General features: G+C 42.9%; 1 protein-coding gene across 2 annotated transcripts in view; it reads left to right on the top strand.

The window, feature by feature from the left end:
- The window catches only part of ELP4 (elongator acetyltransferase complex subunit 4), a 480195-nt gene that overhangs the window by 691 nt on the left and 466189 nt on the right, over positions 1–13315 (top strand). For both annotated transcript variants that reach the window (XM_073604507.1, XM_073604508.1), the window contains exon 2: positions 5312–5347. In XM_073604507.1, the coding sequence (XP_073460608.1) occupies positions 5312–5347 (36 nt within the window). The remainder of the gene's footprint in view (positions 1–5311; positions 5348–13315) is intronic.

Below are 13315 nucleotides of genomic sequence, written 5' to 3'. Positions count from 1 at the left end.
GGGGACCTGTATATGACAGCTTCTCTGCCCCCACTTCCGGGAGATGGCACCGGTGTAACGTCAGATTTTGTAACGGAAGTGACGTTCTGTCACGGCCATCTTGGTACACCCCGCAACTCGTCCACAGTAAGGATAGAGTGAGAAGGCGGCAAGCGGACATCTTTTTACACCCACCAAAGTCTTGCATTTCACACCTATTTTTACCAGTAAACTCGTCTTATATAGTGAAATACAGTGTTTAGAAATCCGTCAGACTGTTTTGATGTTGAATTTTAAAAGCAGCGGCAAGCCTGCTGATCTCACAGGTTTGCTATTCTGACAGAACACCGCTGCTTTTATAATTCAACATCAAAACAGTTTGACGGATATCAAAATACTGTATTTCACTATATAAGATGAGTTTACTGGTAAAAAGTGGGAAATGCAAGACTTTGGTGGATGTAAAAAGATGCCCGCCTGCCGCTTTCTCACTGTATCCTTACTGCGGACGAGTGTGGGGTGTACCAAGATGGCCATGACGGAACGTCACTTCTGTTACAAAATCTGACAGGTCGCCTAATCTGTTGGAACACCGTCTCTCGGAAGTTCGCGCCACCCAGTCAATCAGAAAGCGCATGCGCAGTAGGGAACAGGCCGTGAAGCCGAAAGGCTTCACTGCCATTTTCCCTTAGTGGAGATGGCGGTGGCAGCACCCGAGTGCCGACATCTCTGGCTCCCTGAACAGGTAAGTGTCCATATAGTAAAAGTCAGCAGCTGCAGTTTTTGTAGCTTCTGACTTAATTTGTTTCCCCCAGGCTGGAACAGCTCTTTAAGTATTGGATTATGTCTAGAGGGGCCGGGGAAAGCGTTTTTTCTTACCTGATCCTCAGGCTCCTCTGCACTGCTACACCGGTCCCCACAGATTCTTCTCCCTGCACTCCAGCGGTTTAAAGCCTATGTTTTTTTTTTTTTATTAACACAAGGAATGGTTCTTACATTGAATAAGAAGTGTACCTTGTGCTGGTGGCTGGTCTCCTTATTCAGATCTTCTATCCTTTGTCGTCCCCTCACCCCACAGCTTTGATTTTCCAGTGCTGTGAGGGTTAATAATGCCACCAGATCTGTCACAGGCACTCCTCAAGAGTGCCAACTATGCCTGCCATCCACTCCCCTCTCTTATACTGTAGCTTCCATCAATAAAAAAGTGCTCTGAATGAATGAACGGAGGATGAGCAGTGAATAAAAGGTCTGCCTTATTCATTACTAGAGCACTTTTCATTGATCAAAGTTTCTTTGAATGGAGGAGGGGGTGGAAAGGGCAGGCATATTCAGCACTGTTGACCAGTGCCTATGACAGGTCCAGATGAATACTACTGGGGGGGGACTGAAGATTTCAACTAATCAGAAGCCACAGAACAAGAGACACTTCCCATTCAGTGTATGTACCATCTCTTGTGCTGATCTTTTTTGTTGACCTAACTAAACTTAGGCTTTCCAGTCCTCTGACATCATCAAGACCAATGCAGGGTTCACAGTCCTCCATTAGAGGACTCTAATGCCGCGTACACACGAGCGGACTTTCCGGCAGAAAAGGTCCGAAGGAGCGAATCTGTCGGACATTACGATCGTGTGTGGGCTTCATCGGACCTTTTCTGTCGAAAATTCTTATGGACCTTAGAAATAGAACATGTTTCAAATCTTTCCGACGGACTCGATTCCTATCAAACAAAATGTTCGTCTGTATGCTAATCCGACGGACCGAAAACGACACAAGGGCAGCTGTTGGCTACTGGCTATGAACTTCCTTATTCTAGTCCGGTCGTACGTCATCACGTTCGAAACGATCGGACTTTGGTGGGACCGTGTGTAGGCAAGTCCGTTTCGTCGGAACTCCGCTGAAAAGTCCTTCGGAGTTCAGTCCGACGAGAAGTCCGCTCGTGTGTACGCGGCATAAGTAACACTGCCTCACCAAAGTGGAGGTATAGCATGGTCTGCCAGGGGAATGAAGGATCAGATAGATAAAAGTGCTTTTACTTTCTTCTATCCAGGGATCTCCAAACTTTGGCCCTCCAGCTGTTGTGGAACTACACATCCCATGGGGCATTGTAAAACTCTGATATTCACACACATGACTAGGCATGATGGGAATTGTGGTTCTTGAACAACTGGAGGGCCGTAGTTTGGAGACCCCTGTTTTGGACTAAACAAGCAGTTAACCTTGGCAGTGCAGGCACAGCGGAGGATATTCTAGTTGTCCAGAGATCAGATTCAAATGACCTTAGATTCTCTCCTTGCGATGAATCCACAATTTATGTCAAGCATGAGAGCGTTATGACTAAGAATTTAAATAATGATAAACTTACAAACTGGGGTGCTGCCCAGAGATCCGCAGGAGTATGTTTCTGTGAACTCCCATTGATGCAAACCTCTAACCCACATCTGCCAGCCTGTTTGCCACCCTCTTGAATCCACTCTATACCTGCACCCCACCTGAAGCTGCTTTTCCCCCCATTGCCTCATTACGTGAAGTTGCTGTATTATAAAGTATTGATGCCGGATCATTCCTTTCAACATCAGGATTTCCATAGGATCATACTGTATGTGCATTCAACATATGTTATGCATGGTATTTACCTGTAAGAGCTAACTCAAATCAATCGCTTAATAGACACTCTGTAGCAGGGGTATTGAAATTAAAACTCATGAAGGTTAGGTCAGTAAAATTTTCTTCTAGCAAAGGTGTTTTTATTATGACTCAGATCCTTCACATCACAGTCCCCTTCTTATATCATTGTCCACAGTCCCCTTCTTATATCATTGTCCACAGTCCCCTTCTTATATCATTGTCCACAGTCCCCTTCTTATATCATTGTCCACAGTCCCCTTCTTATATCATTGTCCACAGTCCCCTTCTTATATCATTGTCCACAGTCCCCTTCTTATATCATTGTCCACAGTCCCCTTCTTATATCATTGTCCACAGTCCCCTTCTTATATCATTGTCCACAGTCCCCTTCTTATATCATTGTTCACAGTTCCCTTCTTATATCATTGTCCACAGTCCCCTTCTTATATCATTGTCCACAGTCCCCTTCTTATATCATTGTCCACAGTCCCCTTCTTATATCAGCGTCCTCAGTCTTTCCTTCATATCACAGTCCCCTTCTTATATCAGTGTCCTCTCAGGGGAAGGGGAACTGAGGAGCAGGGGAAAATATTCCTTCTTGATCCCCCCGCGAGGCAATCAGATATTCCCTGGAACAACTTTACTTAGAAATGTTAGTACCCAGTTATATTATGTACATTTAGGAAAGATTTAAGTCCTTTTTAAAGCAATCTATTTCACAGTCCCCTTTATATATTGGTGTCCTCAGTCTTCCCTTCATATCACAGTCCATACCTTTACACCACTTTTAAATTACAGCTGCCCCTTCTTAAATCATCATTCATAGAAATATCACAGTCCCCCCTCCCTTTTCACATTACAGCCCACCATCACAGTCCCCCTTCACATCAGTTTCCCCTTCATACGTCAGTGTCCTTGGTACCCCCCCTTTAAATCGCAGCCCCCCCCCCCCTTTTTTTATCAGCCTCCTCAATCCCTCCTTCACCTCACACCCCCCATTCACATCAGTGTCAACAACCTGCCCCCACCTTCACAGTCCTACCTTGCACAGCAGGACGGAGGGCAGGGGATTTGGATGGGGGTCTGAAGCTGGCCAACTTTTCATGTTAACAAGTAGGTGATTGGCTATTCAGACTGAAATATTCAATCTAAAGTTTATCATTTACAGTCTCATACCCCAAGTCCCTCTGCAAATATTTAGTGTTGTGATGCTCTCTGCATATTGCGATGCTTTATATGAGCTTTTCTCAACATTAGGGAACCCCCTAATAATAATACCTACAGCTCACAGTAAATTAGTGTGAATAGTGAAGTGACCTACCTGAAATATTTCAAACCCAGGATGGAGCATTTTGCAACACTCTCCTGCTCTATATGACAAAGTTATTTTGTTAATAGTCAGGAAAGGAAATAATTGTCAGGAGAAAAGTGAAGTGTCCCATTACACTAGTGGTCATTGGAGAAATGTCTACTTAGGTTGGTGGTCAGTGAACTACCCTCTTACGTTTCTGGTTAAAGGGAAAGTGTCCCTTTAAATTGGTGGGTAATGCCTTCTCAGTTGGTGGTCTGTGTAGAAGTCACTCCTTACATCAGCGGTCTAGTGGTCCCCCACTTACATTGTTGTTCAATGTAGAAGTAACCCCTTACAATGGATATCAGTGGAAAATTTCTCATTTACATTGGTGGTCTGTGTAGGTGAGGGATCAATCCACCACTGCTCAAGACACCCCAAACAACCTCTGAAGGAACCTTGGGCTACTACGGAACCCTGTTGGAAAAGGCTGCTTTAGACAGGGAAATAGCTGTAAGCATGACTGCCAACCAGCAACGTGATCTTGACAATGAATTGACAACCACAGCAGTCTATAGCTACATTGTAACTACATTTCCATTATTACCTTCATTAGCACCACTGCCCTACTTAAGAATATACTGTACATCAAAGGCAGTCTTATGAAACAAATTCACTATGCAAAATAAATCTAGGTAAGATCATACTGGAAATGTTCCATAAGGGAAATATACAAGGTATAGGAGGGTGTAAGGAAGGATCCCAAGCTTAGCTTCAGGAACTGAAATTTGTAACAAGTCAAACAGCGGCCTCACTTCTAGAGGTCAAGCTCAGGCCCACCATCTCCTACCTTGATTAAGGTGGAGGGGGGGGACGTCCCCTCCCGTTGCTTGTGATAATGGTCGAGCGGCTATTTAGCCACATCAGTTATTATCACATGATAACCGTCCGCCCGCTCTAAAAAAATGGTACTGGGGTAATGCCTCTAACTGCAGGCATCACCCCAGTACAGCCACTTCCTCAAAATGACGTACATGTACATTTGGTGGCAAGTGGTTAAAATCTGCCTCTAATCGTCCTAATGTGCATGGACACATAGGATAACAATGAGCTACTTCTACAGGCAGAACACAAAACTCCTGTAGAAGCAGAGATTTTTAAGTCAGTGTGCATGGACCCTAAGGAATTATTTCAGAACCAAGGACAGCTCTTCAGACTTACTAATGGTATAGTTGGTGTCCACTCTGTAGAGCTGGAATAATATACAGTTCTGATATGCAAGAAAAGTCGCTCTGTTTGGGATGGGGATGTAGTATAGAAGCAGCATACTATATGCAAATGTCATAATGTTGATTGATTTAACGTGTTTATATTTTTCCAATTTCTTTTCTTTTTTTTTTTCTCCCTTTTTATAGGTGGCGGTCTAGCAGTTGGAACGCTACTTGTAATTGGTCAGTATATTTTTTTTTCAAGCATTAGTAGTATGTCCTGTAGTGTGTAGCTTCATGCATATGGGTGACTGCCTTGCACTGCTGTTTGCCTTAAGCTTAGTTATCTTTAGAGTCCATAGGTTCGATTTCATAATAACAAATAGGCTGTTCATTTTGCAAAGGAGTTCAAATGTGATGCAGACTTTGATGGGGACTCTGATGGATTCAAGTTGACTTGTAATTTCTTTGTTTTACTGCTGTTATTTTCTGTTGTTCAAAATCATATCATGCTGATTTAGAGCTGCACGATCGTGATTAGAATCACGATTCTGTAAAATCATCTTTCACATTATACAAAAAAATTGGGCTAACTTTACTGTTTAGTTTTTTTTTTTTAAATTTATTGAAGTGTATTTTTTCTCAAACAATAGCGTTTGAAAGACTGCCATTTTATTCTCTAGGGTCTCTGCTTAAAAAAAAAAAATATATATAATATATATATAGGAAAATGCGAGGAACGATGCTTTGATGCAAAAAGTGTCCTTTTACTGAAAATCCTTCATTACATAGTTCAAATGCAAGCAAGCCACTGTACAGTTCCGAGCGCAATCCGCTCTTCGTCAGGCTTTTCTGGCTCTCACACACAGCCAGAAAAGCCTGACGAAGAGCGGATTGCGCTCGGAACTGTACAGTGGCTTGCTTGCATTTGAACTATGTAATGAAGGATTTTCAGTAAAAGGACACTTTTTGCATCAAAGCATAGTCCACCTTGACGGTGCCTTGATTGAACAAAGATTGAAAGAGAAGAGGGTAACCCACCTGATGTATGTATATATATATATATATATATATATATATATATATATATATATATATATTATAATGTTTAGTGATTCTAAGTAATTTTTCTAGCAAAAAATACTGATTTTAACATGTAAGCAACAAGTGTCAGAAAAAGGCTTAGTCTTTAACCACTTACAGACCAGAATATTTCCCCCCTTAATGACCAGGCCATTTTTTGCGATACGGCACTGCATCGCTTTAACTGACAATTGTGCGGTGGTCGTGCAATGCTGTAACTCAAACAAAATTGATGTCCTTTTTTCCCACATAGAGCTTTCTTTTGGTGGTATTTGATCACCTCTGCGGTTTTTATTTTTTGCGCTATAAACAAAAAAAGACAGACAATTGTGACAATAAAAAAAATTGTATTTTTACTATAATTCATATCTAAAAAAAAAATATATAAAAAAATGTATTCATCAGTTTAGGCCAATATGTATTCTTCTACATATTTTTGGTAAAAAAAAAAAAAAAAAAAATCGCAATAAGCGTATATTGATTGGTTTGCGCAAGAGTTATGTGTAAATGACACTGGCAGGGAAGGGGTTAACACTCGTGCGACTCTGTACCCAAACAAAATTGACATCCTTTTTTCCCCACAAATAGAACTTTCTTTTGGTGGTAATTGATCACCTCTGCGGTTTTTATTTTTTGCGGTATTAACAAAAAAAGAGCGACAATTTTGAAAAAAAAAACATTATTTTTTACTTTTTGCTGGCATATTTACCAACTCCTTCCTCCACTCTCCATCCTGACAGATCCAGGACAGGGGGGGACCGGAGGAGGACAGGGGGGGACCAGAGGAGGACATGGCAGGGGACCGGAGGAGCAGGGAGGACATGGCGAGGGACCAGAGGAGCAGGGAGGACATGGCAGGAGACCCGAGAAGCAGGGAGGACATGGCGATAGACCCGAGGAGCAGGGAGGACATGGCAGGAGACCCGAGAAGCAGGGAGGACATGGCGAGGGATCCGAGGAGTAGGGAGGACATGGCGGGAGACCCGAGAAGCAGGGAGGACATGGCGGGGGACCCGAGGAGCAGGGAGGACATGGCGGGAGACCCGAGGAGCAGGGAGGACATGGCGGGAGACCCGAGGAGCAGGGAGGACATGGCGGGAGACCCGAGAAGCAGATAGGACATGGCGAGAGACCCGAGGAGCAGGGAGGACATGGCGGGGAACCTGAGGAGCAGGGAGGACATGGCGGGGGACCCGAGGAGCAGGGAGGATATGGTGAGGCACCCGAGGAGCAGGGAGGACATGGCGGGGGACCCGAGGAGCAAGGAGGACATGGCGAGGGACCCGAGGAGCAGGGAGGACATGACGGGGGACCCGAGGAGCAGGGAGGACATGGCGGGGGACCCGAGGAGCAGGGAGGACATGGCGGGGGACCCGAGGAGCAGGGAGGACATGGCGAGGGACCCGAGGAGCAGGGAGGACATGGCGAGGGACCCGAGGAGCAGGGAGGACATGACAAGGGACCCGAGGGGCAGGAATGACATGGCGGGAGACTGGAGGAGGACACAGGGCACAGTCAGGGGTTATCGGTGCAGCGGTGGGGGGAGTTAAAATCACCGATCTCCCTGTATAGATTTCAATAAAGCAATTAAAAGCCATAGGGGGGAGAAGCGGCTGTTGGCTATCAGCTACTTTATTGAAATCTATACAGGGAGATCGGTGATTGTAACTTCCTCCACTGCTGCACCGATCACACCTGGCTTCCCAGGTATTGGGTGAAGCATAGTGGCGTTTACAAGTACTCCTGCAAATGCTCGGTATCGGCACTGATACTATTATCGGTATTGGTGCAACCCTAATTTCAGCACAGCAATACAAAAATGCTAACCACTGAGCCACTATTACTACATGACAAGCTCAGACACAAAGGTGTTATCTTTTAAAAGTCTTTTAAATAAAATTCCCATTCGTAAGGAACATAAAGAACAAGAATATGGATATGGGTTGTTAATTATGACTTTTTAATGATTTTGTAACCCTCAACAAACTTCTAATTTTCAGCCATATAAGAATATTGTCTCATTGCAAATCAATACTTCTTGAGTGATTCAGCTACTGTCTGCATCATTAGAGGATTAAATAAGGTGGGGGAACGCAGTGCATATGAAAATGTGGTTAGTGTGCTGTTCTCAAGGGCATTTCCACGCTTCAGATATGTCTAAACATTACATAAATATGCCTAGCCTATCCAATAAAGCGTATGAAAAATACTTAACATATATTTGCATGAATAAGTTATTTATTTCTCCATCATTTACTAATGTTGCAGTCAATTTGCTCTCCTAACACTCGTAACATATCCATTCGGTGCCAGAAAAGTTGCTAGCGTTAAAGAGATGCGTCCATTACGTTGATGCCAATCTGCTTTAGTGGGTTTTGCTTCCAAAACATTTTGCTTGTAAGACATTTCTGAAATGAACGCTAAATGGTATAAACATGTCTTTATTATGCCAAGACCAACAAATGATCTCGCTGTATGGTTCAAAAGTGTAATAACATATGTTCTTTAGATTTTTTTTTTTTTTCATTGGTTTGTGGAAATCTGAATCATGATCCACACGTTTATGATTGTTGTCTCTGGAGCATTGAGGAGTATTGTCTACATTGCTGTCAGTAAAGAGTCATTAGGTTGTACTAGGTGTTGTGACAGTCCTTACGGGTCTTTATGTAGACTATTTAACATGCACTATATTGTCAAAAGTATTGGGGCGCCTGCCTTTACACACACATGAACTTTAATGGCCTCCCAGTCTTAGTCTGTAGTGTTCAATATTGAGTTGACCCACTCTTTGCAGCTATAACAGCTTCAACTCTTCTGGGAAGGCTGTCCACAAGGTCTAGGAGTGTGTCTATGGGAATGTTTGACCATTCTTAAAGAAGCGCAATTGTGAGGTCAGGCACTGATGTTGGTTGAGAAGGCCAGGTTCGCAGTCTCCACTCTAAATCCCAAAGGTGTTCTATAGAGGTCGACCGATATATCAGCCGATATTTGGTGTTTTTTACTTAATTGGCATCGGCCGATTGTGCTGATAAAAAAGGCCGATATTGACTTCTGTAATAGAAGTCAATACAAGTTGCCTGAAATCTTCTGTGAAGCGACTTCTCTCCTCTCTGGGCAGCCTACCAAACCTGATAAAAAGAACCTGAAGAGATACAATGTTTACACTTATGAATGAACTGAACTCTATGTGTAGAAGCTCTCAGTTTAACCATTTAAAGACTAAATCTTTTCTTACATTTGTTGCTTACAAGTAAAAATCCTGTATTTTCTGCTAGAAAATCACTTAGAACCCCCAAACATTATATATATATATTTTTTTTTAGCAGAGACCCTAGGGAATAAAATAGCGGTTGTTGCAATATTTTATGTCACACGGTATTTGCGCAGCGGTCTTTCAAACGCAATTTAAAAAAAAAAAATACACTAATAAATTTAAAAAAAACTAAGCAGTAAAGTTAGCCCATTTTTTTTTCGTCCAAAAGTTTTGATTACCTGTTTTTGTGTATTTAATATTTAAGATATAGTTTTTTAAATTTTTTTTTTAATCTAAATTCTACATACAAGTGAACTGATTGGAGGTTTGTTTTGTTTAATAAATGTTTAAATGTAAAAAATTTTCTGTATCACTTAAAGTTGCTTTCACACTGGAGCAGGCATGCGTTGACGATATCACTTAAAGTGGGGTTCCACCCAAAAAAACAAAAATACCTGAAAAATTCTAAAAAAAAAAAAACATTTGGATATTTTTTTTTTTTTTACTTACCTCTAAATGCCTGTTGCTAGGTGGTCCCTCGTAGTTTGTCTCTTCCTTTGCACAGGAAGGGCTCGGCTCTGCTCCCTCCCTCCTGTCAATCATCTGGGACCCATTACAGGTCCCAGGTGATTGAGCGGCCAATCATGGCGCGCGTGCGCCGTTCGCGCATGCGCAGTGGGTGCCAGGCTGTGAAGCCACAGCCCGGCGCCCACAGTTGAAATGCCGGCGCCGACGAGCGGAGGGGGGGGGATGAGCGGGGCTTCGATCCCCCGCATCGCTGGACCCAGGGACAGGTAAGTGTCCAATTAAAAGTCAGCAGCTGCAGTATTTGTAGCTGCTGACTTTTATTTATTTATTTTTTTTAATGGACCCCATTGCATGGAATGCAATTTCTAAATATCGGCATCGGCCAGAGAAAAACCCATATCAGTCGACCTCTAGTGTTCTATACGGTTGAAGACAGGTCTCTGTGCAGGCCAGTCAAGTTCCTCCACCCCAAACTTGCTCATCCATGTCTTTATGGACCTTGATTTGTGCACTGGTCCAAACAATTTGGTGGAGGGAGGATTATGGTGAGGGGTTGTTTTTCAGGGGTTGGGCTTGGCCCCTTAGTTCCAGTGAAGGGAACTCTTAAGGGGTCAGCATACCAAGACATTTTGGACAATTTCATGCTCCCAACTTTGTGGGAACAGTTTGGGGAACGCCCCTTCCTGTTCCAACATGACTGCGCACCAGTGCACAAGCAAGGTCTATAAAGACATGGATGAGCGAGTTTGGGGTGGAGGAACTGGACTGGCCTGCACTGTCCTGACCTCAACCCAATAGAACACCTTTGGGATGAATTAGAGTGGGGACTTGAGCCAGGCCTTCTCGTCCAACATCAGTGCCTGACCTCACAAATGCCCTTCTGGAAGAATGATCAAACATTCCCATAGACACACTCCTAAACCTTGTGGACGGCCTTCCCAGAAGAGTTGAAGCTGTTATAACTGCAAAGAGTGGGCCATCTCAGTATTGAACCCTACAGACTAAGACTGGGATGGATGCCATTAAAATGTGTGTGTGTGTGTGTGTATATATATATATATATATATATATATATTAGGCATCCCAATACTTTTGACAATATAGTGTCTCTATACCCATAAACAACAATGCAAAACTTACTAGTGCTTAGATGTGATACTTGGATTATTTTTAAACTTTTTTTTTTCATTTATTTTCCAAGTAACTATAAAATGTACCTAATCACATCCAATTAAAAATCCATTTCAATACTCTATTGAGACCAGATATGGTAAAAACAGCGCATTTATAGATATATGTGTCCAAACAAAAATCAAAGAAGAACACTGTGTGCCTGAAATCACAGAGGTAATTTACCTATAAAAAAACAATGCTTACACTAAAATGAAAATCAAACTGATCTGTCTTTAAAACCCCATTCACACAGGATGTTAGGGCCGGCCATAGTCAGAGCGAAATTCGGCCAGTTCGGCAGGAATCTATGGGCAGACTGGTTGTACCAAAGTCAATCTTTCGATCGACTTTAGTACAACCAGCCTGTCAGTTTTTCTTTTTGCCCAATCATGGCCAGCGGCTATAGCTGCAAGCAGCGACTGTTGTATTCGGCCGGCAGGGGAGGCTCCCCGCTGACAGAACACATCAATACTGACTGTGTTGATGGGTAAATCAAGCAATTTTATTTCCTTCAACCTGTGGTACAGGTTGCCACATGCCACTGCCTAGATGGTATACTTTTTGGCCAGGGCAGGAATAATACCCCCTGTCACGTTCGGCGAGCACTGCTGCACACTACCCATTCAAGTGACCCTGGGCCGATTGCAGCCACTGGTTATGAGTGACAGCCATGATCCAGCACTAAGCCTCAAAGCTGAATCGATCGCTGAATAAGAGCTCTCCGTAGCACAGAACTACAACTTAATGCTTTGGCTTAATTTTTACAGAAGAAAAGACTTGGTCACCTGTGACATCATGGCTCATCTTGTCAACCAAGCTATAGTTGGGCAAAGCTGGGCGAAGTCTTGACCTCTGTCCAGGGTGGCACTAAGAGCATCCCCACTCTCTGCCATCCCCTGGCACTACTATTAAACTGCAAAGCCTCATTGACCATTATAGACTCGCAATTGACAACCAAATGGCAGGGTGGAACTTAGCATAACAAGAGACGGGCTTAGGTCCATCTTAGACAAAAAGTGGAAGATCTAAATATTGCCGGGGGGGGGGGGAGGGGGGGCAGCGATCTTCCAATGGTGACAATAATTCCAGTGACAACCAGGGATTTCCTTCAGTTTTTTTGGCTATGCAACAGGAAGTGAAGGGAAATCTCCAGAATGGGCAAAAACACAGGGGTTAAAAAACCTCCCTTACTTTATCCAAAAATGAAAAAAAAAGTTTTGCCTTTTATTCTACTTTACTTTACAATATGGAGCCCTGATGGTATGTTATATGCATGGTAAAAAGGTATGAAACTAACAGTATAGCTTTCAATCTTGCACGACAGCTGGATTTCAAATAAGTAGAATTGTTTTGTATCCTAAACATAGTACGTCTGCATGCTACAGCTGTCACTGCAGTGTCCTTGCTAATTTATCATGCTCCATCAATTTCTACATGTCGAGTTCCGATGTCGTGTCTGTGGAAATTTACTAAATTTTTTAAATACTTGTATATTATTATCATACATTATTGTAGGCAATTTGTTAAAGCGGGGTTCCACCCAAATTTTGAACATTATCTCTATGCATTCTCTTCCTTGCCTAGATGCTGACATGCTGTGTAAAAAAAATTTAAATCGCCGTAATTACCTTTTTTTTTCTAATCTTCTTTGCACTTCCTGGTTTTCCTCCCATGGGAGTAGGCATGTTTCTAGCCTCTCCCAGACCTCCCACAGTTCCCTGGGAGCTAGTCTCAGGCTTCCCAGCATGCATTGTGCAACAGCGTCATCACAACATCTCGGTGAATGCTGGGAGCACAGCATTCACCGCATCCAGGAAATACATGTTTGTGGGCTTCAAATGCCCACAATGAAGATGGAAACCGCCTGCAGTGAATTTTATAAGTTATTCTTTACAACGAAATCGGACACAGGCAGACTTATTACACAGAACATGTGAGTAGATAATCATGAGAAGAAAAGTTTGTGAATGAACTCCAAAAAAAAAAAAACGATAGATAGGTGGACCCCCGCTTTAAGTTGAGGATGGCCATTGTAGTGTGTGGCTGTTTTAAAGGGACGTGGATGAATATTGAGAAATGTCACCATATTTGCTGATGATATGATTATGTTCAATTATCAAAACCCAACTGCTTAGTAACATATTACTGAAATATTTTGTTAGAATGTTATTATA

Source organism: Aquarana catesbeiana, linkage group LG11 (genome assembly GCF_042186555.1).
Source record: "Aquarana catesbeiana isolate 2022-GZ linkage group LG11, ASM4218655v1, whole genome shotgun sequence".
NCBI classification, from domain to species: Eukaryota; Metazoa; Chordata; class Amphibia; order Anura; family Ranidae; genus Aquarana; species Aquarana catesbeiana.
Note: the sequence above shows the minus strand (reverse complement) of the source record. Positions and strands in the feature narration are given on the sequence as shown.